General features: G+C 38.7%; 1 protein-coding gene across 1 annotated transcript in view; it reads right to left on the minus strand.

Moving 5' to 3' along the window:
- LOC150102008 (uncharacterized) overlaps positions 1-25,734 on the minus strand; it is a 93,237-nt gene that overhangs the window by 33,967 nt on the left and 33,536 nt on the right. Inside the window, exons 4-5 of the mRNA XM_090400884.1 lie at positions 18,736-18,869; positions 3,213-3,351 (exon numbers count right to left, since the gene is read on the minus strand). Coding sequence (XP_090257010.1) covers positions 3,213-3,351; positions 18,736-18,869 — 273 coding nt within the window. The remainder of the gene's footprint in view (positions 1-3,212; positions 3,352-18,735; positions 18,870-25,734) is intronic.

Here is a 25,734-nt window from a genome sequence, read left to right on the forward strand (position 1 = left end):
CTAAAGAGAGGTATGAACAGCAGTTAGCTAATGAAGCCAAAAAGAATCCTAGGGAGTTCTTTTGATATGTAGCCAGCAAAAGAAAGAATGATTATGGAAGGATGACATGACCTGGAAACTGTATAAAGAGGGTGTGAGTAGGGGAGTGAGAGGCAGGTTTTTTTCGTGCAGAGTTGTGAATGATTGAAATGCCTTGCCTGAGTGTGACCTTGTCTCCTTGTCTGCAAGGAGTTTGAGTGTGTTTAAGACACGGTATGATGAGATGTGTGCGTGATATAAGGACCTCCCAGATGAGTCTTTGACTCCATGAGGTCTTGGGGTAATAATAATAATAACCATGCTAACAAAGAACTGATGGTCTACTTCAACCACAAACTGCTACGCTATAACAGATTCCCAAAATATCTGGGCGTCACTTTGGACAGAACTCTATCTTTTAAACCACATCTAAACAGCATAGCATCCAAGCTAAAAACACAAAAAAATATACTGCAAAAACTATGTGGAACAACTTGGAGTCCCTCAAGTTGTTCTGCATAGTTTTTGCAGTATATTTTTTCACTGCTCTTACTCTGAAGTGAAAAATGTATTTAGCTGTAGTCTCGTTTACTCTGCAGCTAAATACTGCTCACCTGTATGGCTGAACAGCACCCATGTGTACTTGGTTGATGCTCAACACCACTATGCACCTTATTTCTGGAACTACAAAATTAACTCCAACCTACTGGCTCCCAGTGCTAAGCAGCTTCCCACCTCCACACCTCCAACTTTCTTCTACATGAATACGGAAAAATCATGGAAATCCGAGATCTCCCAATCCACGAAGACATCCCATCCTTAGGAATAAATAGGCTAAAGTCAAGGCATCCTCCAATCTTAACAGTGAAAAATCTTGCAGAGACTAGTTTTAACATGAAGGAGAAGTGGAAAGAGTCCTAGTGAAACACTTCAACAGAGGATGACTTCCACGGATTAGTGGACTCAACACAGATGCCTTCGGGTTTTGACCTACCTCAGAAAACTTGGTTTACCCTTAACAGAATCCGCACCAATCGTGGCTGATGTGCAGACCACCTTTACAAACGGGGCATGATTACCTCACCCAGGTGTGACTGTGGATCATCCCACCAGACAATTAATTATATTACAGCAGAATGTGCCTAACATGCATACAATGGAAACCTATCATATTTCATCCACACTACACCAAGTGCAGTTGAGTGGATAATCAACCTAGACATACAGTTGTAATCTATTCTTGAGTGTCTCTTTTATGACTGTATTATGTATTATTATAGTACATATGTCTATTATTATTATTCAAATTAAGTGGATATTGAATCCAACATTATTTCAAAGCCGAATAGAGAAACTACAAGAGTTTCATGCCGAATATAGAAACTATAAAAGTTTTGGCGGATCCAAGTGTAAGCAAACCTTTCATGACAGGGGCAACTCATAGTAAAGGTGGAGTAAGCTCTGATCACTATCCTTAGTATTTCCCATAATGTAAAACACATCTCCTAGCAGACATGTATGATGTTATACATTATGGCAGGGTCAACATCATGTATAACATGTATCAACATGTATAACATCAAACATGTCTGCTAGGAGATGTGTTTTACATTATGGGAAATACTAAGGATAGTGATCAGAGCTTACTCCACCTTTACTACGAGTTGCCCCTGTCATGAAAGGTTTTCTTATGCTTGGATCTGCCGAAACTTTTATAGTTTCTATATTCGGCACGAAACTCTTGTAGTTTCTCCATTCAGCTTTGAAATAATGTTGGATTCAATATCCACTTATGAATAATTTTGCATCGCCGAAGTGAAGCCTTTTGGCTCTCTTTTTTTCAGTCTATTATTTATGTTTATATATATATATTAAGGATTAATGTAATGTAACTTTTCATGTGTGAGTCACACAGTAAATAAATCGAGAAATTCATTTTCCTTATTCCTAAATGCTATCTCTTCATTCCAATCTATACTGCCATAATTAAAATCACCCATAATAATTACCCTTCCTTTGTTCACTAATCCAAATTGTTTATACATTTCTTCATCACCACCCTCCACATACCTAGTCCTATAACAACATCCAACTAAATATGTCTTCCTCTCAACCTCCACATTACACCACACTGCCTCATAAGTCTTTCCTCCTTTCATGTCTCTACCTTATAATTTAATTGTAATTCTTATAATTTATTATAATGAATTTAAAAATTTTGATAGTTTTAAAAAAGTACCAGGGCATGGCCCTGGCCCGACTACTCTGCTCCTATTGCTAGTTGCTATATTCACACCTACTCGTATGTAAGAACGTTATTTTCATTATATCATAATTGAACCAGCCAAACCAGAACCCTACCTGGGTCAACTAGAGGAGAGTCATGTTTACTCCTGCCATATACTCCCCTCGACCTTGATTGATATTCTTTCACTTAAACATTCAAACCACTGGCCAGAGATCACATTGACAGCAACACCTCTTGACACCCATCAAATTGCTTTGTTTTAAATACACAGTCTGATTCCCCTGGTCCATGTCAGTTCTGAGTTGGCTGTTAGTTGCTGACCAAAATGGTCACACCGGACGGGCCATCCAGCATGCTGCACAGCTGAATCTACGAGAAGGTCCCGATGCTGATCCAGACTCAACTGTTCCATCACTGGACAGTTTTGCCCAGTCCTGGTGCAATGCCAGACCTGCTTTAGATCCAAGCCTGACCAACCCAGTCCTCAGAGCCAATCCTTGTCCTGAGGTTATGGATCCATTTTGCCAACTTCCCTTACCTACATTACTCTATTGACTAGAGACTATTTACTTTAGAGACCTGCTGCGGATATGGGTATGGTCTGGCACGAAAATCACATCCCTCAAATTTTCAAGGGATGACATAAGCACTCCGGACACCTCAAGAGGAGTGGTGCTTTACAGAGATAGCATCCCTATATCTTGGTGAACTGATTCCAGGGAGCCAAACCCTTACTAAAAAAAGACAACTCTCTCTGGGACTCCTGTTGACTTCTTCATGTTTGGGTGCATTACATTATAATAAAAAAAATAAAATGTAAAATAGTGTCACAATAAAATCTACAGTGTAAAAAAAAAATTAACTGTCAATTTGAACTTAATGATCTCGGTGAAATTCCAATGTTTTCCTCAATATATTAAAAATTATGCTAAAAATTACAACTTACCTGTTTGTAGTATTTGGCATTATAATGAGAGGAAAGGAAGACCCAGTTTCCTTCTGTCATTTCTGCTGATGGCGGAATAAAATATGGTCTGGAGTAAAAGTTACGCAAAAATTTTTCCAGCGGTTTTTCACAGTTCTCCCTGTTAAAATATTGTTTACAGTCCATTATTAATCAAAATCATACACTTCAAGGATATACTAGATACAACAGTCTCTCTCTCTCTCTCTCTCTATAGTACCATTACAACAATTTCTCTCACTATAACAAATTATGAAAAAGTTGTAAACAAAATCCCATAGACACAATGCTATCTTGCGTGTAATTCACTATAGCAAACTATATAACTATGAGATATTCTTTCTTTATTAATTCCAGAAGTTAAGAGTTATTCCAAAATATCAGGAATGTGTATAGACAGGATTCCAACAAAAAGCGTGTGATGAGTAAATTAATGAAGATAGATAAATTTTTGGATAAATAGAATTTAAACTTTACTACAGTTAATAATAACATTGTTAATGAAGCTAAAATTCCTCAGCAAATTAATTTTAGTTGTTCAACATCATCAAATTCCTGACATGTACCCTCAAGGGATATACAGGATATCATAATAGTACTACATGAAAAAGTTACATCATTACTAACTTCCTATTGATATCCTCCAAATTAATCTGTTATCTGTCAAGACTCCAATATCACCAGATCATATAATTCTCTCTTCTAAGATACTTTTTTACTGCATCAATCCACCAAGATCTTAGTCTGCCTCTGAGCCTTTTGCATTCCTGATAAAGAACACTTATTTTGCTAACTGTTCTGCTTCCTATTCTGTTTTAAGTGACCATACCATGCCATCTGAGATTAGCTCTGCTAACACATTCCTGAATGCTAACAATGTCATGTGACAATGTTAATATGATACTGCCATTGATACCATCTGTTCAGTTCCCTAATCTTTCTCAGAACGCTCATATTTGTGGCCTCCAGTCTTTCATCAAGAGTTTTATTTCTAGCCAAGCTCCAAGATACATAAGTTAAAATCAGTTTTAACACTATCTTGTATATAGCTAGTTTAGTGTTTTGACTAATTTCTCTCTTATTCCATTATAAATTTATTTAACTAACTTCCTATCATACCAACTTTGCTAATTTTGCTGTCTATTTCCATACTTAATTTGCAATCTTCACTAAAAATTGATTAAATAGCTGAAATGTTTTACTTGTTCTATTAGGTTCTCCATTCAAAATGCAATAGACATTTACATTATTTTTGTATATTTCATTGTCTTTGTCTTTTTATTGCTTATTTTCATATCAACTTTATCAGTGAATCCTGCAGACTTCTACTGGATTTATTTAGAAGTATAACATCACCTGCAACAGCTAAGATTAGCATCTCCAATTTTGACAGCAGATTTAATACCACTGTCCTTTATAATGTGATCATATAGATCAGTGTTTCAAAAGGGAGTTTGAATGTGTTTAAGACCCGGTATGATGAGATGTGTGTGAGATAAAAGGACCTCCTAGATGAGTCTTTGACTCCATGAGGTCTTGTTTAATAATAATAATAATAATAATAATAATAAAATAGGGACAAATGTTTTTAGGGGGGAGGCGATAATTAGTTTTTGGTGTGAAAAATATATTAGAAATCATGCCAGCAAGCAATGTAACACAGCCATATGAAACATAATGGACATATTTGGTGCTGCATAAAGGTGAGGATGAGACAGGTAGGAATGGAAATCAGGATCAGGGAAATGGGAGTGGTCAGATCAGAGAGAGAGAGAGAGAGAGAGAGAGGTGTGGTATAGCAGCTAGAATAAAGAATGTTGGTGCTGGTAGAATGGCCTGAAAGACATAGGGATTGTTATGCTTGTACACAAATGTAAGGAGTATTTGAAACAAGAGAGCCGAGTTTGTCGCATTGAAATCAAGCAAGCTGTGCTGGAAAAGAAAAGGCTATGGAGGAGATACAAGACAGTTGGTAGTGATGGGATCCATGAAGAGTATAAAGTGCAGGCTAGAAAGATGATGAGCATGGTAAAGAAAGAAAAGGTGCAGTATGAGAGGAGATGGCTAGTCAGGCCAAGGTTAACTCATTTTTATCAGCATTTTTCTGCTATATGACAAGCACAAGGAAGAATAATTATGGCAGGTTGACACTGATGGATAGTCATACGACAGCAGAATAACAGTTGCAAAGGATATGGTGGAGTTATTTTGAATGGGCACTTTATCAGTGTATATCATACTAGTGTATACAATGCAGTGCAATATATAGAAGGGAGGCAAGTATTAAGAGAATTGGAAGTAAAAGAAACAGAGGTGTATCAGGTGTTGATTGGGTTAGATGTTATAAGGCTGTGGAAATGGATGACATATTACCACGTATTCTTAAGAAATGTGCACCCCAGTTGGCTATGCCCTTGACTTGGTATTTAATGAACATCTTGCAGTGGGTAGGGTTCCTAAGGAGTAGAGAAAAGGCAAAATAGTACCACTCCACAAGCATAGTTCTAGGACAGAAGTTTCCAATTACAGAGCAGTCTGTATAACTGTGATTGTGATCAAGATGTTGGAGAGTTTGGTTAGGAATAGAATACAGGACTGGGTTGATGGGCATAGCATTCTTTATTATGGTCAGCATGGATTTGTAAAGGGTAGGTCTAGGGCAGTGATGGCGAACCTATGACACGTGTCAGCACTGACACACTTGAGGGCTTCAGGTGACACACCTTGGATGTTGAAAGATGTTGATATTCTGATGGAAAAAACTGCGATAAATCGTGTGAGATCACTCTCAGTTAAGGCAAAGGTAGGTTTCGGTTCATTGAAAGAATTATATTTTATAGTTAGCCTATTTCTATTTTATTTTGTAGTTAGCTTATTTCTATTTTATTTTGTAACTAGCCTATAAACAACGAGCATTTTAAGTTTACATTTTCTTTCTTAATCATTAAAATTTCTGCATAGTCATATGATATTATAAAAACTTCTACATACTCTTGTGAAACTCTATTTTCTGCCTTAAATAATATCAAATTGAAAGGGAGAAATAGATTGAGCAATGATTTGAGCGCTGCCTGTGTAGCATTAAAATGTACACACTATAGCCCTTCTATAAAGCAACTTTCTACCAGTACTCAGCAACAGAAAAGTCATTAAATGTAATATAAGTTTGTAATTTCACTTTATTAAATTAATTGTATAATATGAATTCATAGATTTTATATCAATGTCCTATTAAATAAATAGCCTAATATGATATGTATAAGTCACCATTCTATGATTATGTAGTTAAATTTATAATGCATGTATGCAAGTGGCACATCAACAACATCAATATTTTAAAAAAAAAGATGTTTGACACACCTGGGTAGAAAGGTTTGCCATCACTGGTCTAGGGTAACAAGTGTGTTAGATAAGGGAAAATCATATATAGTGATATTCTTGGACTTGGGGATAATTATAAGTAGCACTGCTGATGTTAATTCCCTTTAGGAAGATTTGAATAGACTTTTGATTTGGACAAAGGAATGGGGTTATAGTTTTAATATTAATAAGTGCGAGGTGTTGAATTTTGGAGTGCAGAAATATAAGGCTGTGTGTACTATATCAACAGTGCCATACTGCAGGGAGTGGATGACATTTGAGATTTGGGAGTGATGGTTGACAGTAGACTGAAGTTTAGCAGGCTCGTTGCTAGTGTTGCAAAAGCTGCACATTGAAGTGCTGCTATGATGAGAAGTACTCTAACATGCAGGGATAAGGAGGTGATTGTGCAACTGGATAAGGTACTGGTCAGACAACACTTGGGCTGCTGTGCTCAGATTTGGTCACCTCGTTTTCAGTGTGTTGTGGAAATATTGGAGAGGGTCCAGAAACGAGTGACTAAGACAATATCAGGACTTCTGCTAGCTATGGAGAGAGGGTGAAGAAATATGGATTGCAGAGTTTAGTGGATAAGAGGAAAAGCGGTGATATGATAGAGACATTTAAGTTAGTGAAAGGATTTTATCGGATTAATCTAGATGAGATTATAAGAAGAGTAGAAGACAAGAAGGGAAAAACCAGAGGGGGGGGGGGGGGAATATCCATGCTGTGGGCATGGATGTTTGTGATTGTCTGTGAAAATGGCATTGGTACAGATGATGATGATGGTAGCTGCGGTTCGCTGTAGTTGGTGGATTGAAAGATAGAGCGTTTTAAAGTGGGTACTCTCCCTCGATGAGTCTTTGGACTCCTTGGAGGTGTCACGTAATAATAATCATGTTCTGTCATAGTAGCCTGAACACCTGTTAAAGGTACATATCAGGAAATTTTTTTTTTAATTATTATTATTACGTTACACTTCCAAAGAGTGCAAAGACTCATTGAGGGAGATCACCTACTCTACAACTCACCATCTCCACCACACAATCCACCAACTATAGTGAACCACATCAGCTACACCAACACCATCTACTTTCCACTAACACAAATAGTATTTTCACAGACAATCACAGACCTTCATGCCCACAGCGGCATTCGAATCTGCAGCCTTTTGGCTGGAGAGTGGATACGCTAACCACTTGGCCAACCAGGCCTCAAATTGATGATAAGAACAATTAGATATATTAGATGACTAAATAATTAGATATCAATGTTGTTTTGAAAAAAAAAAACTATGTGCTACTACATAATAATCAAACATTATGAGGTTGTCACCAGTTGTAATATTATTATTATTATGATTCAGACCTCCATGGACTCAAAAGACTCATCGTGGGATTTCCTTCCAAGAAAACACAAAGTCTATCATACCACTCATTGACCGTTCATGCTCTCACCACTCTATCAGGCAATGCATTCCATGGTTCAACCACCCTCCATGTAGAGAAATCACTCCTCACCCTCTTGCTCACAGCTTCCTTAGGTAACTTCCAGGGATGCCCCCCCCATACTTGCTCCTTCCCCTGTAACTACCTCTCAGCAGTTTAAAAAGTCTCAATCATATCACCTCTCCTTCTTCTATCTACTAAACTCTGCAGTCTACATACCCTCAGCTGATCCTCATAACCAACATTGTATAGTTCTGAAACCATCTTTGTTATCTGCCTCTGTACCCTTTCCACAGTTAATTTAATCCCTTCAAATCCTGGGGACCAAATTTGAGAACAATAGTCCAAGTGTGGTCTCATCAGGGCTTTATACAATGGAATGACAACTCTTACCTCTGCAGGTCAGCGTCCTTCTCTGTATTGTATTGCAACAATCCTCTGGGTTATCTTCACCCCATTTGTAACGTGTTCCCTGAATTTCAAGTTTCTATCAATCACATCCCCAGATCTCTTGTATCCCCCTACTTCCTCCAGTACAGCTCCTCCAACAGAGTATGCTGCTTCCCAGATGTATCCCAAACTTCAAGACTACATTTTTGCTTCATTAAACTGATACCCCCATTCATTTGCCCATCTGTCCAGTTTATTTAAATCCTCTTGCAGGGCTGCCACATCTGCACTATTACTAATAACCCTTCCTAGCTTCACATCATCTGCAAACAACTGAATATCCCTCTACAATCCACTGACAATGTTATTGATATAAAGGTTAAATAATACAGGTCCCAGTACTGAGCCCTGTAAGACCCCACTTGCAACCTTCTGCCTCCTTGATACTGCCCCACCATACACCTATCAGAATGCCAATCCTGAATCCACTCGACTATCCTGACATCTAAACCCATGTGCTGCAACTTAAATATCAGCTTATAACGTGCCACCCTTTCCCACAGCAAGACTTTCATTGAAAAGCCAGGTCAAGGAAGCTGTCAGTTCATTATCCCAGAACGTCGTTCTTCCACAATCATTTCTCCTCCTACTGGCCACATAGCTAAAACATTCCATAGGATTTTCTTTGGATCTCAGTGCCAATCTCTTCTCATATTCCAGTTTTGCCTTCCTTACCATACTAGTCACACTCCTGGCATGCAGTGGCGTACTCAGGATTTAATCTTGGAGGGTGGTGGGGGTCAAATCTGACTGAGCATCTGCAGTGAACGCCAATACATGATTCCCGTGATCTTCTCTGGTCCGGCTCGGGCAAACAAAGTAGCGCCCAAGCACTACTTCATTCACAGTGGCCAGGATTCTGGAGCGCTATAGGGTATTCCCAACTTATGTGACCGCTAATTCATAAGTAGCATAGAAATAGAAGACACGACACAACATAAATTTAAAAAAAAAAAAAGAATTTTAATTAGGGAAAGATTTTTATAAATTTTTCTAGTGTTTTTTCCTTTTTCTTTTGGAGGGGGCCAGAGCCCCTAGGCCCCCTCCCTTGGTGCACCAATGCTGGCATGTGTCTTATATTCTTCATGTATCTGTCCTCCACTCCTCTCCTTATATCTCTTCCATAATCTCTTTTTCAACTGCAGTTCCTGTTTGATATTATTGGCATCCACTTTACACCAAATTCTGTCCTCTTCTTCACTCATGGAATACAGCTTACTATTGCTGCTAACAAATATTCCTTCACAATTTCCCAAGCACTAATGATATCTTGTTATTCCAATTCCTTCCTTTTTCCATGTAACTGCCCTAAGTTGTTATCTAAGACTATTATAATCACACACCTTATAATTCCACATATATTCCCTTCTCTTTGAAACTTCTGCATGTCTATTCATCTATCAAGTCAAAACCACATGGTCTCTCTCTCTCTCTCTACAACTGGGGAAAGAGATGCCATCTCAGTTATAATCAGCTCTTCTGATGCTATGACCAAATCCAAAACTCTTGAACCTTGTGTTCCCTCTATTACATGTTGCCTAAGACATTTACCCTCAAGAATTCTAGAAATTTAATTCCCTTATTACTACATGCATTTTCCTCTTCCCAATTTATGCTGTCATAGTTAAAATCTCCCATAACAATTATTCTTCTTGCACTTGCCAAGCTCAACTGCCTAAACATCTCCTGCTCCTCACCCTCTGTGCTCCTTGGCTTATAGCAAAACCCCACTAAATATCCTGTCTTGCCCACCTCTACCTCACATCATATACTTTCAAAACCATTAGTGTCACTGCCCTCCAAAGCCTTCACTCTTAGAGGACATAAATCATCACTTATCATAAGCAGTACTCCACCACCACGTTTTCCCTTCCTATCTTTTCGAAAAATGCTGTGCCCTGTTACTTCTATTCCTGTTATTATATCATCCTCCGTCAACCATGTCTCAGAGATCTCAATAACCTTCACACAGGGTATCAGCGCCACCAATTCATCTCCTTTATTCTGGATAATCCTGGAATTAGTATAAAGCATAAAAATGTCACTGTTTCTATACCTTTCATTATCCCCTCCCGACTCCACTGGACTCAGCATTACCTGATGTATTCCCTCCTTCTCCCAAGCACCTATTCCCACAAGAGGCCACCCGTGCTACCATGGCAGCACACACTATCTTATCTCTCTGAGTTTTCTTCTGTACAACCTCAAGCATAAATCTCAGATCTCTCACCACCCAATTTACACTGCCTCTCAAGTCATTCATGTCAACCATCACAATCATCTCATCCACCCTTTCACCCTGCTTAATTGCCATAGCCACACTTTCTATTATTGTTCCTCCAGGCAAACACTCCTCTGGCATCTTTTGCACATCATGGATCATCGAGTCTCCGTACATCACACCTCTTACCACTCTGTTCCTTGATTGTCCAACTGCATCCCTCACCCTCTCTCTCTCTCCTTCTCTCTCCTCTAACACTTTCTCTCTGTGCTCCCCTACTTACCTGCCATCTTGGCATCTCTCTCTATCCCTGGTTCCAGCACCCCCTTGCAATTCTTCTAATTCCCTCTCTCCTACTATTTCTATTCTCTCCTCTTCTATCATTCCCATAACTCTCTCATTCCCTCTCTTCAATCATTCCCATAACTCTCTCTCAGTCCTACTCTGATTTGCCTTGCATTCATCTCTTCCATTTGCTTAATCTCATCTTTCACACTTCTCAACTCATTCCCGAGACATTCCACCCCTCTTTAAGTTCATCTCTCTCTTTCTCGCTCTCTTTGCAAGCTATCCGCTCTTGCTTGCCATTCATCCTCCCAATTAAGACCATCACCGACAACTTCACAATTATTCAAACTTTCCACACTCCCCACTCTTATTTTTTCATTTATATTTCACTTGTTATTCTCACCCTCTATCACACCACTCGTCCCTAGGTAAATATTTGCCCGCCTCTGGCGCAATGCTGCCAAGGTCAGTTATGGTAATCTCTAACTTACAAAGTTCTTCTAATTTCCTACATTTTCCACATATATGTACTCCCGTATCTCTAACCTACCACATACCCAACTGCCAGGGTGCATACATACCACAAGCACTGCATACCACAAAATCCTGTAGTATGCTATGCAAAATGTAGTCCTTAAATGGGGAGGACTTGGTGACATGGCATTCATAATTTGAGCTGTGGCTGCCGCCATCATTTGATTAAAAAAAAAAAATGGAAGTCCATGAGTGAGCTCAAGATAAGCTGCAAAAAGGCTTTGAATAATGAGTGATTTGAATAACAAATGATCCTTGACAAAGCAGGTTACCTCTTCTCACTATAAGATTCAGAGAACACCTTTGGAAATGTAACTAACCATAAACATCTCACGATGTTTCCATGACATTTAGCTTGCATGTCATGAATTTTCATGGAAAAGCTGCAGCCCATAAGTTTTGTTAACAGCAATGGATGCAAATTGTTGACTAGCATGGACCAAGTTGCCTAATACTGCATGCAGAACCTGCAGTGTTGGGCAACAAGCAATGCTACATGCTCATCCAGTCTCATGGATGCCTTAGGCTATGGAGGACTAGAGAACATCTATTACCTTCATGTATTGTCCTAATATGAAGTCTGGAGGTGGCAATATAAATGATGTAACTTTGATTCTCACAGTGTAGATTAGGTTCAGTGACTACAGCACATGAAATCAAGACTTCTGGTTTGAAGAGACAACACAGCAATGCCAGCACAGGATTCAACTTGAACTTAACAGAACATCTAAGATGAATTGTAATGCCCATTAAGATGCAACAAAAATGGCCCTATTCATTAGTAGAAGTTACTCATGCTTTAAAGAAATAGAGCACAATGCTACCAAAATTTCCATTAGACATGAATAGAAAGTCTTCCGCAACACAATGAAGCAGCTACCATGCAAATGCAAGATATGTTATTACAGCTGACTCGAGGGATTGCAGAAAGTTTGTTATAGCGAGTAGTTTGCTAATAATGACTTTCCTTTGGGACTTTTCAGTAATCTGTTATAGTGAATGGGTCTGTTGTAATATTGTTTGCTATAAATGAAAAATGACCAGTTAATATGCCCACAGAAAACAGCAAATGAAAGCGCACTTGAGTATAATATTCAATATGAAACATTAGAATTGGTCTATGAACTTCAAAAATATTGGCTAAAATTTTTAAACCACTTTTCTTACCATTTTTTATTGCAATATAACTATGAAGTAGAATAAAAATGATTGCAATAATTAAAATATTTACTGCTTATAACAGAAAATCATTTATCATCACCATCGTCAAATTCCTGCCATGTACCCTCAAGGGGTGTACAGGATATGATAGTACTACATGAAAAAAATTACATCATTACTAACTTCCTATCTACAATTTTCCTCAAAATCTGTCTGTTACTTGTCAAGACTCCAACATTATCAGATCTTATATTTCTATCGTTTAGGCACTTTGTACTGTATCAATCCACCTTTATCTTGGTCTTCCTCTGGGTCGTTTTCATGCCAACCTGGCAGAGAACACTTGTTTTCCTAATTTTTCCTCTCCCATTCTATTTAAATGACCATGCCACCTGAGATTAGCTCTGCTAACGCATTCCTGGATGCTGACAATGTCAAGTTCTTTCCTAATACCATATCTATTACGACAGTTATTCAATTTAGTCAGAGAATCCTGCAGACTTGTAACAGATTTATTTAGAAGTATAACATCGTCAGCATAAAGCAAAGAGCTGACATTAACATCTCCAATTTTGATATCATGTTTAATACCACTTTCCTTCATAATGTGATCCATATAGATAATGAATAACAGAAGGGATAATGTACATTCTTGTCTTACACCAGATTTAACATTAAACCATCTTCCTGTACTTCCTTCAATTCAAACCTTCCTTCAATTTGACTTACAACTCAAATAAAGACTAAGTATTGCTTGATATAATGCCCCATTGACACCACACACCTGTAGTGTATTGAATAGCTTCTCTCTTGGCACCTTGTCATATGCCTTTTCCAAATCGACAAAACTTAAATACAGATCTTTGTTATATTCCCATGCTTTCTCGACTATTTGTCATAAAGTGAAGATCTGATCCTGACAGCCTCTATTTGGCCTGAATCCAGCTTGTTCTTCACCCAGCTTTTCTCCCACAATTCTTCTCAAACGTTTCTCAAGTATACTTGTATAGATCTTGCCAGGAACACTTAGTAAGGAAATACCTCTGTAATTCTCACATTCAGTTTTATTTCCCTTTTTATATATGGGTACTATGAGAGCTCTACTCCAATCATCGGGAATTTGTCCCTCTGTCCAGGCTTTCTGAACTATGCAGTGCAGTCACTGTAAGACTTTTATACCACCATACTTCAGCACTTCTGGTCGAATATCATCTACTCCTGCTGCCTTTCCACATTTTAAGCCATTGATGGTTTTTTCTACTTCAAGTATGGATATGTATTCTTGACTGCATGCCTGGTGAGTGTTTTTTACCACTGTGCTGTCATCACTGCTTGTTTCATTTAGCAGTTTTTCAAAGTAATTACTCCATACTTCAAGGATATCTTTTTCTTCTGTTTTCTTGTCACCTTTATCATTTCTAACTCCTTTTACAGCACTCTTTCCTCCATTCCTAAGCTTCTTCAACAACCTCCAGAATATTTTGCCACTTTCTTGATATTTATTTTCTATATTCTTGCCAAAGTCCTCCCATGACTTTTGTTTAGCTAGTTTCACACAGGGTTTAGCATTCTTGCATTTGTCTCTGTATTCTCTACACAAGCTGACTTATTTGCCAGAAACTTTTGATATACTTTCTTCTTTTCCTCCACTGCCTCTTTAACCTCCTGTGTCCACCATGGAGTTCTAATTTTTCTATCCTTGCAGACAACTTCACCACATGCCTCTCTAGCTGACTCAATCAGGGCTTTCTTCAAGGCTTGCCACTGAATCTCCAAGGTTTGATTCCTGTTCTCAAACTCTTTCATTTTTTCTTCAGTAATCTTTGTGTATTTTAGTCTACAGTTCACATCTGAGAGAGCTGCTCAACTTTTATTCACTTTAAAACTTTCTTACATGTTATTCTTTTCAATATGAAATTCAATTTTATCCTGCTCAAGACTAAATAGTGATCACTTCCAATTTCAAATCCTCTGTACACTCTGGTGTCTTGCACCAGGGAGAAAACATCACTATCAACAATAACATAGTCAATGAGACTTTTCTTATTCCTTGTCTCTTCTCTCCATGTGAATTTGTGCACATTTTTATGTTGGAACATAATGTTAGTAATAACCAGTCCATGTCCTGAGCAGAAATCCAACAGATATTTGGCATTATTATTAGCTTTGCTCTTTTCTCCAAATTTTCCAAAATATTTTTGTATGTCTCACAATCATTTCCTCCTTTGCTATTTAGATCCCCAACAAGGACCAACTTTTCCTTTTTCATTGTGTCAGTTGTTTTTTCTAAAGCATCAAAAAATTCTTCCACTTCTACCTTAGTAGAACCTTCTCTGGGACCATAGGCACAAATAAGTCTCATTGTCCAGTTCCCCATTCTCATATTTGCCCACATTACTCCACTTGAGATTGACTGCCATTCAAGAAGATTAGCCTCGTATTTTGTGTTGAATACTATGGCTACTCCTTCTTTTCCTTGACTGTCATTGCCTGAATATAACATTTTTTATTTATTGCTCAGAAAGATCTCACCAGTTTTGGTCTTTTTTGTTTCAGTCACCCCTATTATGTCGATCTGGTACTTATCTAATTCCTCAGCTAGCTCCATTTTTTTGCCATTCAGGCTTCTTAAGTTGATAGTACCGATCTTTAACTCTGGTGATGTTGAGTTGGGGTTTGTTTTCAGATTTGTTCCAGTAGCTGACTTTTCGCTGTTCACCCTGGTTCCCTGGCGAAAAGGGCCTTGTTTAACCGGGCAACGCCCCAGCCTGAATGAGATTTTGTCATGTTGTACTATCATTTTTTATTTTGGTTTAACCAATAAGAATACAATTTGGTCGGCTAAATCCCAAATTGCCAGCCCATCCTCATTCGTTCAGTATCCAAGTAGATACCCAACAGGGTGCACCACGAGAAGGTGAGGATTGGACATTAGGTCAGAGGCCCTGGTCGGTTCTCTGCATTCCTTTAAAGGCTATGTGGAGGTGTCCTCTCAGTTATACAGCTTTTACCCTTAAGCACCCCGATGGAAGGGTATGATGTGGTTCATGAAGATAGTAGGGGTAAAAAGGGAGGGGGAATGCTATTGATGATAGAGAAAGAGTTATGTCCATACAAAGTAGAGATGCAAGATGGAAATAGTGCCAGTGGTTTTGAGGCAGTATGGTGTGAAATAGAGGTGAATGGAATCAAATACTTGGTGGGATGTTGTTATAGACCAGGTAATGTGGATGGTGGTGATAGTGAAATGTATAGTCAAATTAGCCAAGCATATAAGAAAAGGGTGATCATTATGGGTGATTTTAATTAAGGCAATATAGACTGGAATGATGAGATAGCAACTGGAAGTAAAGAAAATGAGTTTCTTGAGTTTTTGAGGGATACCTCAGACAGTATGTAACAGAGGACACACGAGGATTAAGGGTCTTGGATTTGGTCATCTCATCAGAGGATGTAATTATAAATGAGGTGTCAAATCATCCACCAATTGGTGAGAGTGACCAGGAGGTGATTACCTGGGTTGTTGCCAACAGTGCAAGGACCCCTGTGAGAAAAGGGTATATGTGGAACTACAAGGGGGTGATTATGAAGAGCTCAGGAGACAGCTTGTGGGGTAGCATGGAATGAGGAGTTAGCTGGAAAAAGAGATCAATGCAGCTTGGGAGATTTTCAAAAACTATATAGTAGATGCAATGTCTAAATGTATTCCAAGGGTCAGAAGGTTAAATAAGGTAGGTGTGAGATGGATGAATAAAGAGATTAAGAATGCGATACAGAGAAAAAGGGCATTGTGGAGGCAGCATAAGAGAAGTGGAAATAACCAGTTTCATGAGGTCTACAAAGACCAGGCAAGGAGGGTGACTTGGTTGGTCAGAGTAGCTAAAGAGAGGCATGAAAAGCAGTTAGCTAATGAAACCAAAAAGAATCCTAGGGAGTTCTTTCGATATGTAGCCAGCAAAAGTAAGAATGATTATGGAAGGATGACATTGATTGGAGAAAATGGTATAAAAACAGCTGTTGCAGAATGTGTGGTGGAGATACTTAATGAGTAGTTCATAAAGATCTTTCAATCTTGTGAATGTGACTTGATGGACAGATTGAGAGCAGTTGATGATGGGGAGGAGAGACTTACTGTAAGTGAGCAAAAGGTGTTTGGCAATTTGAGTAAACTAGATGTAAATAAGGCTGTGGGACTTGATAATATATCACCGCATATTCTGAAGGAATGTGCCAGGGAGTTGACACCTGCCTTGACATATTTTTTTAATACGAGTCTTGCACTTGGTTAAGTTCCTAAGGAATGGAAGGAGGGCAAGGTTGTGCCACTTCATAAAGGAGGTGATCAAACTCATGCATCAAACTATAGGCCTATCTGTGTGTCAGGTGTTGTGGTTAAGTTGTTGGAGAAGTTTGTGAGAACTAAGATCCAGAGTTGGGTTGACAACAATGGTATTATCTTTGATGGACAGCATGGATTTGCTAAAGGGAGGTCATATTTTAGTATTAAACACCTTTCACCTTTCTCACACCTCTTTATACAGTATTAAACTGTATAAAGAGGGTGTGAGTAGGGGAGTGAGAGGCAGGTTTTTTTCGTGCAGAGTTGTGAATGATTGGAATGCCTTGCCTGAGAGTTTGGTGTCTGCAAGGAGTTCGAGTGTGTTTAAGACATGGTATGATGAGATGTGTGTGTGGTAAAAGGACCTCCCAGATGAGTCTTAGACTCCATGAGGTCTTGGGGTAATAATAATAATAATAATAATAATAATATAAGGTTTGATAAGGCCACATATAGACTACTGTGCACATATTTGATTACCGGATTTTCAAAAGGATGAAAAGAGATTGGAAAGAGACCAGAGGCAATTGACTAAAGTAGTTTCTGGTCTCTGGAATGTTGAGTATGAAGAAAAGTTGAGAAGATGCAATTTGCAGAGTGTAGTGGATAGGAAGAAGAGGGATAATAAGACAGAGATAGAGCCTCCATAGCTCACAGTTGGTATAGACAAAGCCGTTTGGTCAGAAAATCTGTGTTTGATTCCCATCCAGATAAAGGTTCCTCACACCATTCCCATGATGTGAGGAACCTTTATCTAGTCTCTTTTGACTAAAAGCGAGTTAGTCGATCTCTTATGGAGATAGAGGGTTTCCCCCAGAAACTCTGGTTTTTCATCCCTCAGAACAGGCAAACCGGTTCTGTGAACAGCCAAACCAGTTCCTTAATCCCTCATTAGTAGGATTCAACCCATCCTAAAGGAGACAGAGGGAGGATAGGAGGGGAAATCCCATACGAAACACATACGATAGAGATGTACAAGTTGGTAAGGGGGTGTTATAAGATTAACATTGAAGAGGTTTTTCATAAAATGTTGGGAGAACAAGAGGTCATCCCTGTAAATTTAAGGAGGTGTGAATGATTGGAATGCATTGCCTGAAAGTGTGGTGTCAACAGAGAATTTGAATATAATTAAGGCACAGTATGAAAGCTGTATATGACAAACATACTCCTATGATGAGTCTTTGACTCCATGGGAGTCTTGGGAGAATAATAACAATAATAATAATCACTTTTGGTATATTTTAATGGATAATGTCTATCTATAAAAATTCAATAAATAGTTAAAGTTAATAACTTAAAGCAAATTTAAATTTTATTATTATGAAGCTTAATTACAAAGCTTATTACGAAGCTTGCCAGCTTAGTTGGCCGAGTGGTGAACATACCTGCTCTCCAGCCAAAAGGTTGCAGGTTCAAATCCTGTCATGGGCATGGATGTTTGTAATTGTCTGTGATAATACTAGTGGTTGTGGTTGTGGGTGGTAGATGGTGTTGTAGTTGTGGTTCGTTGTAGTTAGTGGATTGGTGGAGACAAAGTTGTAGAATAGGTGCCCTCCCTTGATGAGTCTTTGGACTCCCTGGAGGTGTCACATAATAATAATAATAATAATAATAATAATAAAAAATAAATTAAATATTTGGATTCTTTATGTAAAGATAAAAAAAATGCTTTGGTTTTATAAAAACATTAAATCAATTCCTTACCAATGAGCATACCACTTTGTGGAATAGTCACCTGATAACAACTTTTTAAGAAGAGTGTGATGATCATGAATCTTGAGATTCGTTCTAAATTTGCAAACGTCTAAGTTATATATTGCAGGATCCCAAAGATAACCCTAAAAATTAAATTATACATATATTAAACATTTCAGATATAAATTCTCCATTGCTTCATAATGGTCTTAGTTGAGGACACTTTAGAATGCATTAATTTGAATGTGTTAGTCTTTTTTGAGTTTAAAATATTACTGATGTGGTTAATTTTGGTTAATACATTATAAAATCAAATTTATCTTTTGGGTGTTCAAACATATAATGGAATTAATCTGCAAAAACCTGAGGCTTAGCTAAGAGATTAACATACCATTCTTTTGAAGTTTAATATTGTTTATGCTGCTAGTTATGGCTACATTATGAAGATGAATTCAGGGCCATACTATAAAGACAGCACAGTGGATTACTGCTTTAATGAAAAGGAGGTTGATAAGGAGATAAACAAGTGCAGAAAAGCATAATATCACCTTCATAATAGCATTTTTATATTATTATTATGGGCAACTCCAAGGGGTCCTTAGACTCATCGAGGGAGGCCCTAAACATCATGTTAACAACCATTCAGCTTCTACGCAGTATCTATCATACCTTGCCTTGAACCCACTCACAGTCATGGCACCCACAAAAGACTCTGGCAACTTATTCCACTCATTCGCCACTCTCCATGCAAAAAACCTAGTTCTAACACCTTTGCTAACCACACTCTTGTCCAGTTCCCATGGATAGGCCCTAGTCCTCCCACCACCAGACCTGTTCTGAAAAATATCATCTGAATTAATCTTATAGAAACCCTTCAGTAATTTGAATATCTCAATCATATCACCCCTCTTCCACCTATCAACCAATGTCTGCAACCCACAAATCTTAAATCTGTTCTCATGAGGTTCATTCCATAGACCTGCTATCATCTTGGTCACTGGATCCTCTCTACCTCCTCCCCATCAAGAAGAAACCTTGGCGCTCAGATCTCGGCACAATATTGATAAGATGAGGTCTTATCAAGGCTCGATTCGATACCTTGCTTGTCTCTGTTCATCAAAGTGTTCTTCAGTAACCAAGTGATTTGATGAGCTGATTTAGCCATTTTTGTGATGTGCCTCCTAAAGTATAACTCTCTATCCGCCAACACCCCCAAATCCCTGGCTTCGTCAATCTCCTGGAGTACAGTTCCACCAATGTGGTATACTGCTGCTAATCTTTTCACCCCAAAATGCATAACCTTACACTTTGCCAAATTAAATTGACATCCATTCTCCTTAGCCCAGTCCTCCAATCTATCCAAATCATCTTGCAAAATTTTGACATCATGTGCATTCACTATTGCTCTACCCAACTTTGCATCATCAGCAAACAAATGAATAGTTCCTCTCAGATCCTTTCCGATATCATTAATGAACAAATTAAATAGTCGTGGTCCAAGAACAGAACCCTGCAGCACACCACTATAAACAGGCCATCTTTTGGACTCTACTCCTGAATAAACTACTCTCTTATATCTCTCCGTCAAACACCCTCCTATCCATCTCACAAACCCTATATCCATCCCCATATGCTGCAGTTTGCTGATTAGAATTCCATGTGGTATCCTGTCAAAGGCCTTAGCAGGGTCCAGCAGTATGACTGTAAACCCATTATCCTTATCCAGCTGAGCCGTCATTGAGTTATTAAATGTGAGCAAATTAGTGAGGCATGATCTACCCTTCACAAAACCATGCTGTCCCCCATACAGTATCCCATTATCATCTATCCATTCCTGTATTCTTCTCTTGACTACTTTCTCCAAAACCTTGACAATGACTCCTGATATGCTGACCAGTCGATAATTTGCAACAGCAGTCTTGGAATCTCTTTATGCAGTGGTACTATTTTCCCCTCCCCCTCCCCTCCCCCCTTGGGACTAACCCAGACCCGAGACTCAAATTAAACAAAATGGTGAAGGGCAATGACAATTCTTTTGCCGCTTCACATAAGACCCGAGCTGGTATACCATCCAAACCCACAGATGTATTCACATTAAGGTTTTGTAATATACTATTCACCTTAATTCCCGTATAACCTGTTGGATCTTTCATTCCTGCAATATCACCACCTGAATGATATACTCTTTGCAAAGTACTCGCTCAGTAATTCCACTATATCAACTAATTCTGTTACCTCCCTACCACTGGCATTCCTTAAAATCATTCTGCCATATACATTTTTTCTTTTACTTGCAGCATATTGAAAAAACTCTTTAACTTGCATGGCTAATTTCCTTTAATAATCAGCTTTTGCTTTCCTTACCACACTCGTTACCTTTCTGGCCTGTGCTTTATACTGTTCGTGTGCCTGCAGGTCACCTTTCTCCTTAAATTCCCTCCACAGTTGTTTTTTTTTTTTTTTTCAGCTCAAGCTTAATGCTGTTATTCATCCATTTAACCCCTACTTGATTTACTATCCGGACTCTAGGTATACAGTTAGCCATTACCTTCTTCAAACACTCCTTTACCATTTCCCATGCACTATCAACCTTCAGCCCTTGCAGTTTTACATGCCATGGCACTGAACCAAGCAATCTCCTGAGCTTGTCATACTCACCAGCCTGGTACTTCCACATGTACCCTTTCTTAATTGAAAATTCTGCACATTTGGCCACCTCCCAGGTCAAAACCTTATGGTCACTCTCACCAATTGGTGGTAAAGTGGTCATATCATTACAGTCAAATTCTCAGATGCAATTACTAGGTCAAGCACTCTCGAACCCCTAGTATATTCCATTACATGCTTCAGGTAGTTATCCCTTAATAACTGCATAAAATCCAATTCCTTCCTCCCATGTGTCCTCTCCTCCTTCCAATCAATGTTACATAGTTGAAATCTCCCATAATAATTACCCTCCTTCCACTCATTGCATCTATTTGTCTATGCATACTATCTCCAACATCTATTACATCACATGGTCTATAGCAGCACCCAACTGTATATTTTGTTCTGCTTGTCTCAATCTCGTTGGTCGATTGGTAGAGCCTCTGCTACTAATGGCTCAGTTAAGTAAGTTTGAGTGCGGTTAGTAGTTAGAAGGGGACCAATCATTCGATGCTGATGGCACACTCTCCCTCGATGAGTCTTTGGACTCCCTGGAGGTATCTAATAATAATAATAATAATAAAATAATAATAATTGTGTCAATCTCACACCAAATAGCCTCTCTTCACTATCCTGCAATTCAACTTCAATTCTCCTTGGCTGCAGTTCATTAGCTATCATCAATAACACTCCTCCCCTCGCATTTTTTTCTCTCTGCCCCTCCTGAACACACTATACCCTTCACATTCTATCCCACTAGCCATATCATCTTCTGTCAGCCATATCTCACTAATACCAATAACCTGTGTATATAAGTTATATAAGTGGTATCTGTTATATTTTGAAAAGCTTCATTTTATATATATATTTATTTATTTTTTTTAGGGGGTGATTAAAGATCAAAGCTGTATAACTGAGAGGAGACCTCCACATAGCCTTTAAAGGAATGCGGAGAACCGACCAAGGCTTCTAACCTAATGTCCAATCCTCACCTTCTTGTGGTGCACCCTGTTGGGTATCTACTTGGATACTGAACGAACAAGGATGGGCTGGCAATTTGGGATTTAGCCGACCAAATTGTATTCTTATTGGTTAAACCAAAATAAAAAATAATGGTACAACATGACAAAATTTCATGCCGGCTGGGGCGTCGCCCGGTTAAACAAGGCTCCCCGTTGTTTTTGCCAGGGAACCAGGGTGAACAGCGAAAAGTCAGCTACTGGAACAAATCTGAAAACAAACCCCAACTCAACATCACCAGAGTTAAAGATCAGTACTATTAAAGTAAGAAGCCTGAATGGCAAAGAAATGGAGCTAGCTGAGGAATTAGATAAGTACCAGATCAACATAATAGGGGTGACTGAAACAAAAAAGACCAAAACTGGTGAGATCTTTCTGAGCAATAAATAAAAAATGTTAAATTCAGGCAATGACAATCAAGGAAAAGAAGGAGTAGCCATAGTATTCAACACAAAATACGAGGCTAATCTTCTTGAATGGCAGTCAGTCTCAAGTAGAGTAATGTGGGCAAATATGAGAATGGGAAACTGGACAATGAGACTTATTTGTGCCTATGGTCCCACAGAAGGTTCTACTAAGGTAGAAGTGGAGGAATTTTTTGAGGCTTTAGATAAAGCAATTGACACAATGAAAAATGAAAAGTGGTCCTTGTTGGGGATCTAAATAGCAGAGTAGGAAATGAATGTGAGAATACAAAAATATTTTGGGAAAATTTGGAGAAAAGAGCAAAGCTAATAATAATGCCAAATATCTATTGGATTTCTGCTCAGGACATGGACTGGTTATTACTAACACCATGTTCCAACATAAAAATGTGCACAAATTCACATGGAGAGAAGAGGCTAGGAATAAGAAAAGTCTCATTGACTATGTTATTGTTGATAGTGATGTTTTACCCATGGTGCAGGACACCAGAGTGTACAGAGGATTTGAAATTGGAAGTGATCACTATTTAGTCTTGAGCAAGATAAAATTGAATTTCATATTGAAAAGAATAACATGTAAGAAAGTTTTAAAGTGAATAAAAGTTGAGCAGCTCTCAGATGTGAACTGTAGACTAAAATACACAAAGATTATTGAAGTAAAAATGAAAGAGTTTGAGAACAGGAATCAAACCTTGGAGATTCAGTGGCAAACTCTGAAGAAAACATTGATTGATTCTGCCAGAGAAGCATGTGGTCAGGTTGTCTGCAAGGATAAAAAAAATCAGAACTCCCTGGTGGACACAGGAAGTTAAAGAGGCAGTGAAGGAAAAGAAGAAAGCATATCAAAAGTTCCTGGCAAATAAGTCAACTTGTGCTCGTAGAGAATATAGAGACAAATGCAAGAATGCTAAACACTGTGTAAAACTAGCTAAACAAAAGTCATGGGAGGACTTTGGCAAGAATATAGAAAATAAATATCAAGAAGGTGGCAAAATATTCTGGAGGTTGTTGAAGAAGCTTAGGAATGGAGGAAAGAGTGCTGTAAAGGGAGTTAGAAATGATAAAGGTGACAAGAAAACAGAAGAAAAAGATATCCTTGAAGTATGGAGTAATTACTTTTGAAAAACTGCTAAATGAATCAAGCAGTGATGACAGCACAGTGGTAAAAAACACTCACCAGGCATGCAGTCAGGAATACAGAAAAAGAGGCTATGGAAGAGATATAAGGAGACAGGTGAAGAGATGCATGATGAATATAAGACACAGGCCAGAAGAGTGACTAGTGTGGTAAGGAAAGCGAAACTGGAATATGAGAGGAGATTGGCCCTAAGATCCAAAGAAAATCCTAGGAAATTTTTTAGCTATGTGGCCAGTAGGAGGAGAAATGACTGTGCAAGAATGATATTGTGGGATAAAAATGGGAATAGAGTGACTGATGCAGAGGACATAGTGGAATTGTTCAATGAACACTTTATTGGAGTATTTCATCCTAGAGGAGTCAGTTTTAATGCTAGAGGGATAGGACTGGTTCGAGTTCTGGAGGTACAGGAGGAGAGTGTGTTTCAGATACTGAGTACTCTGGATGTCAGTAAAGCTGTGGGACTGGATGGTATTTCACCACGAGTTTTGAGAGAATGTGCTAGGGAATTGGCAGTGCCTTTAACGTGGCTTTTCAATGAAAGTCTGGCTTTGGCAAAGGTGCCCAGGGAATGGAAGGAAGGTAAGATAGTGCCATTGCATAAAGGTGGTAACAGACTGGAAGTGTCTAATTATAGGTCAGTCTGTGTGTCATCAGTAGTTGTTAAGATCTTGGAGAAAGTAGTGAGGGACCGTATCCAGCATTGGGCAGATGAGGGTAATGTTATCTGTGAGAATCAACATGGATTTGTGAAAGGACGCTCTTGTTTTAGCAATATGCTAGCCTTTTATAATAAAGTTACAAGAACATTAGATGAGGGAAAGGCATATACTGCAATTTTCTTAGACTTGGCGAAGGCATTTGACAGGGTGCCACATGATAAGCTGATATTTAAGTTGCAGCACATGGGTCTGGATCTCAGATTGGTCAACTGGATTCAGGATTGGCTGTCTGATAGGTATCAGAGAGAGTTGTGTATGGTGGAGCAGTTTCCAGGAGGCAGAGGGTTACAAATGGGGTCCCACAGGGCTCAGTACTAGGACCTATATTGTTTAACCTTTATATCAATGACATAGCCAGTGGATTGCAGAGGGATATTCAGTTGTTTGCGGATGATGCGAAGCTGGGAAGGATTATTAGTAATAGTGCAGATGTGGTAGCCCTGCAAGAGAATTTAAATAAGCTAGATAGATGGGGAAATGAATGGGGGTCTCAGTTTAATGCAGCAAAATGTAAGGTCTTGAGGTTTGGGAAACATCGATGGGATGCTGCATACTCTATGGGAGGAGTTATACTGGAGGAAGTAGGGGAGACAAGACAAGAGATCTGGGGTTGATGATTGATAGAAACCTGAAGTTTAGGGGACATATTGCAAAGGTGGTGAAGGTAACACAGAGGATTGCTGCTATTATGAGAAGGACACTGACCTGCAGAGATAAGAGGGTTATCATTCCGTTGTATAAGTCTCTGATCAGACCCCACATGGACTATTGTTCTCTGATTTGGTCCCCAGGATTTGAAGGGGATAAATTAACTGTGGAAAGGATACAAAGACGGATGACAAAGATGGTTTCAGGGCTGTACAAGGATAGTTATGAGGATCGGCTGAGAGAATGTGGACTGCAGAGTTTGGTGGATAGAAGAAGGAGAGGTGATATGATTGAGACTTTTAAACTGTTGAGAGGTGGTTACAGGGTTGACACTGTGGAGTTCTTTCGCTTGGTTGATCAGCGGGAAGGAGTGATGACAAGAGGCCATCCCTGGAAGTTACGAAAGGAA

Source organism: Typopeltis vanoorti, chromosome 11 (genome assembly GCF_054136105.1).
Source record: "Typopeltis vanoorti isolate ZY-2024b chromosome 11, IOZ_Tvanoo_1.0, whole genome shotgun sequence".
In the NCBI taxonomy this organism is placed as follows: Eukaryota; Metazoa; Arthropoda; class Arachnida; order Uropygi; family Thelyphonidae; genus Typopeltis; species Typopeltis vanoorti.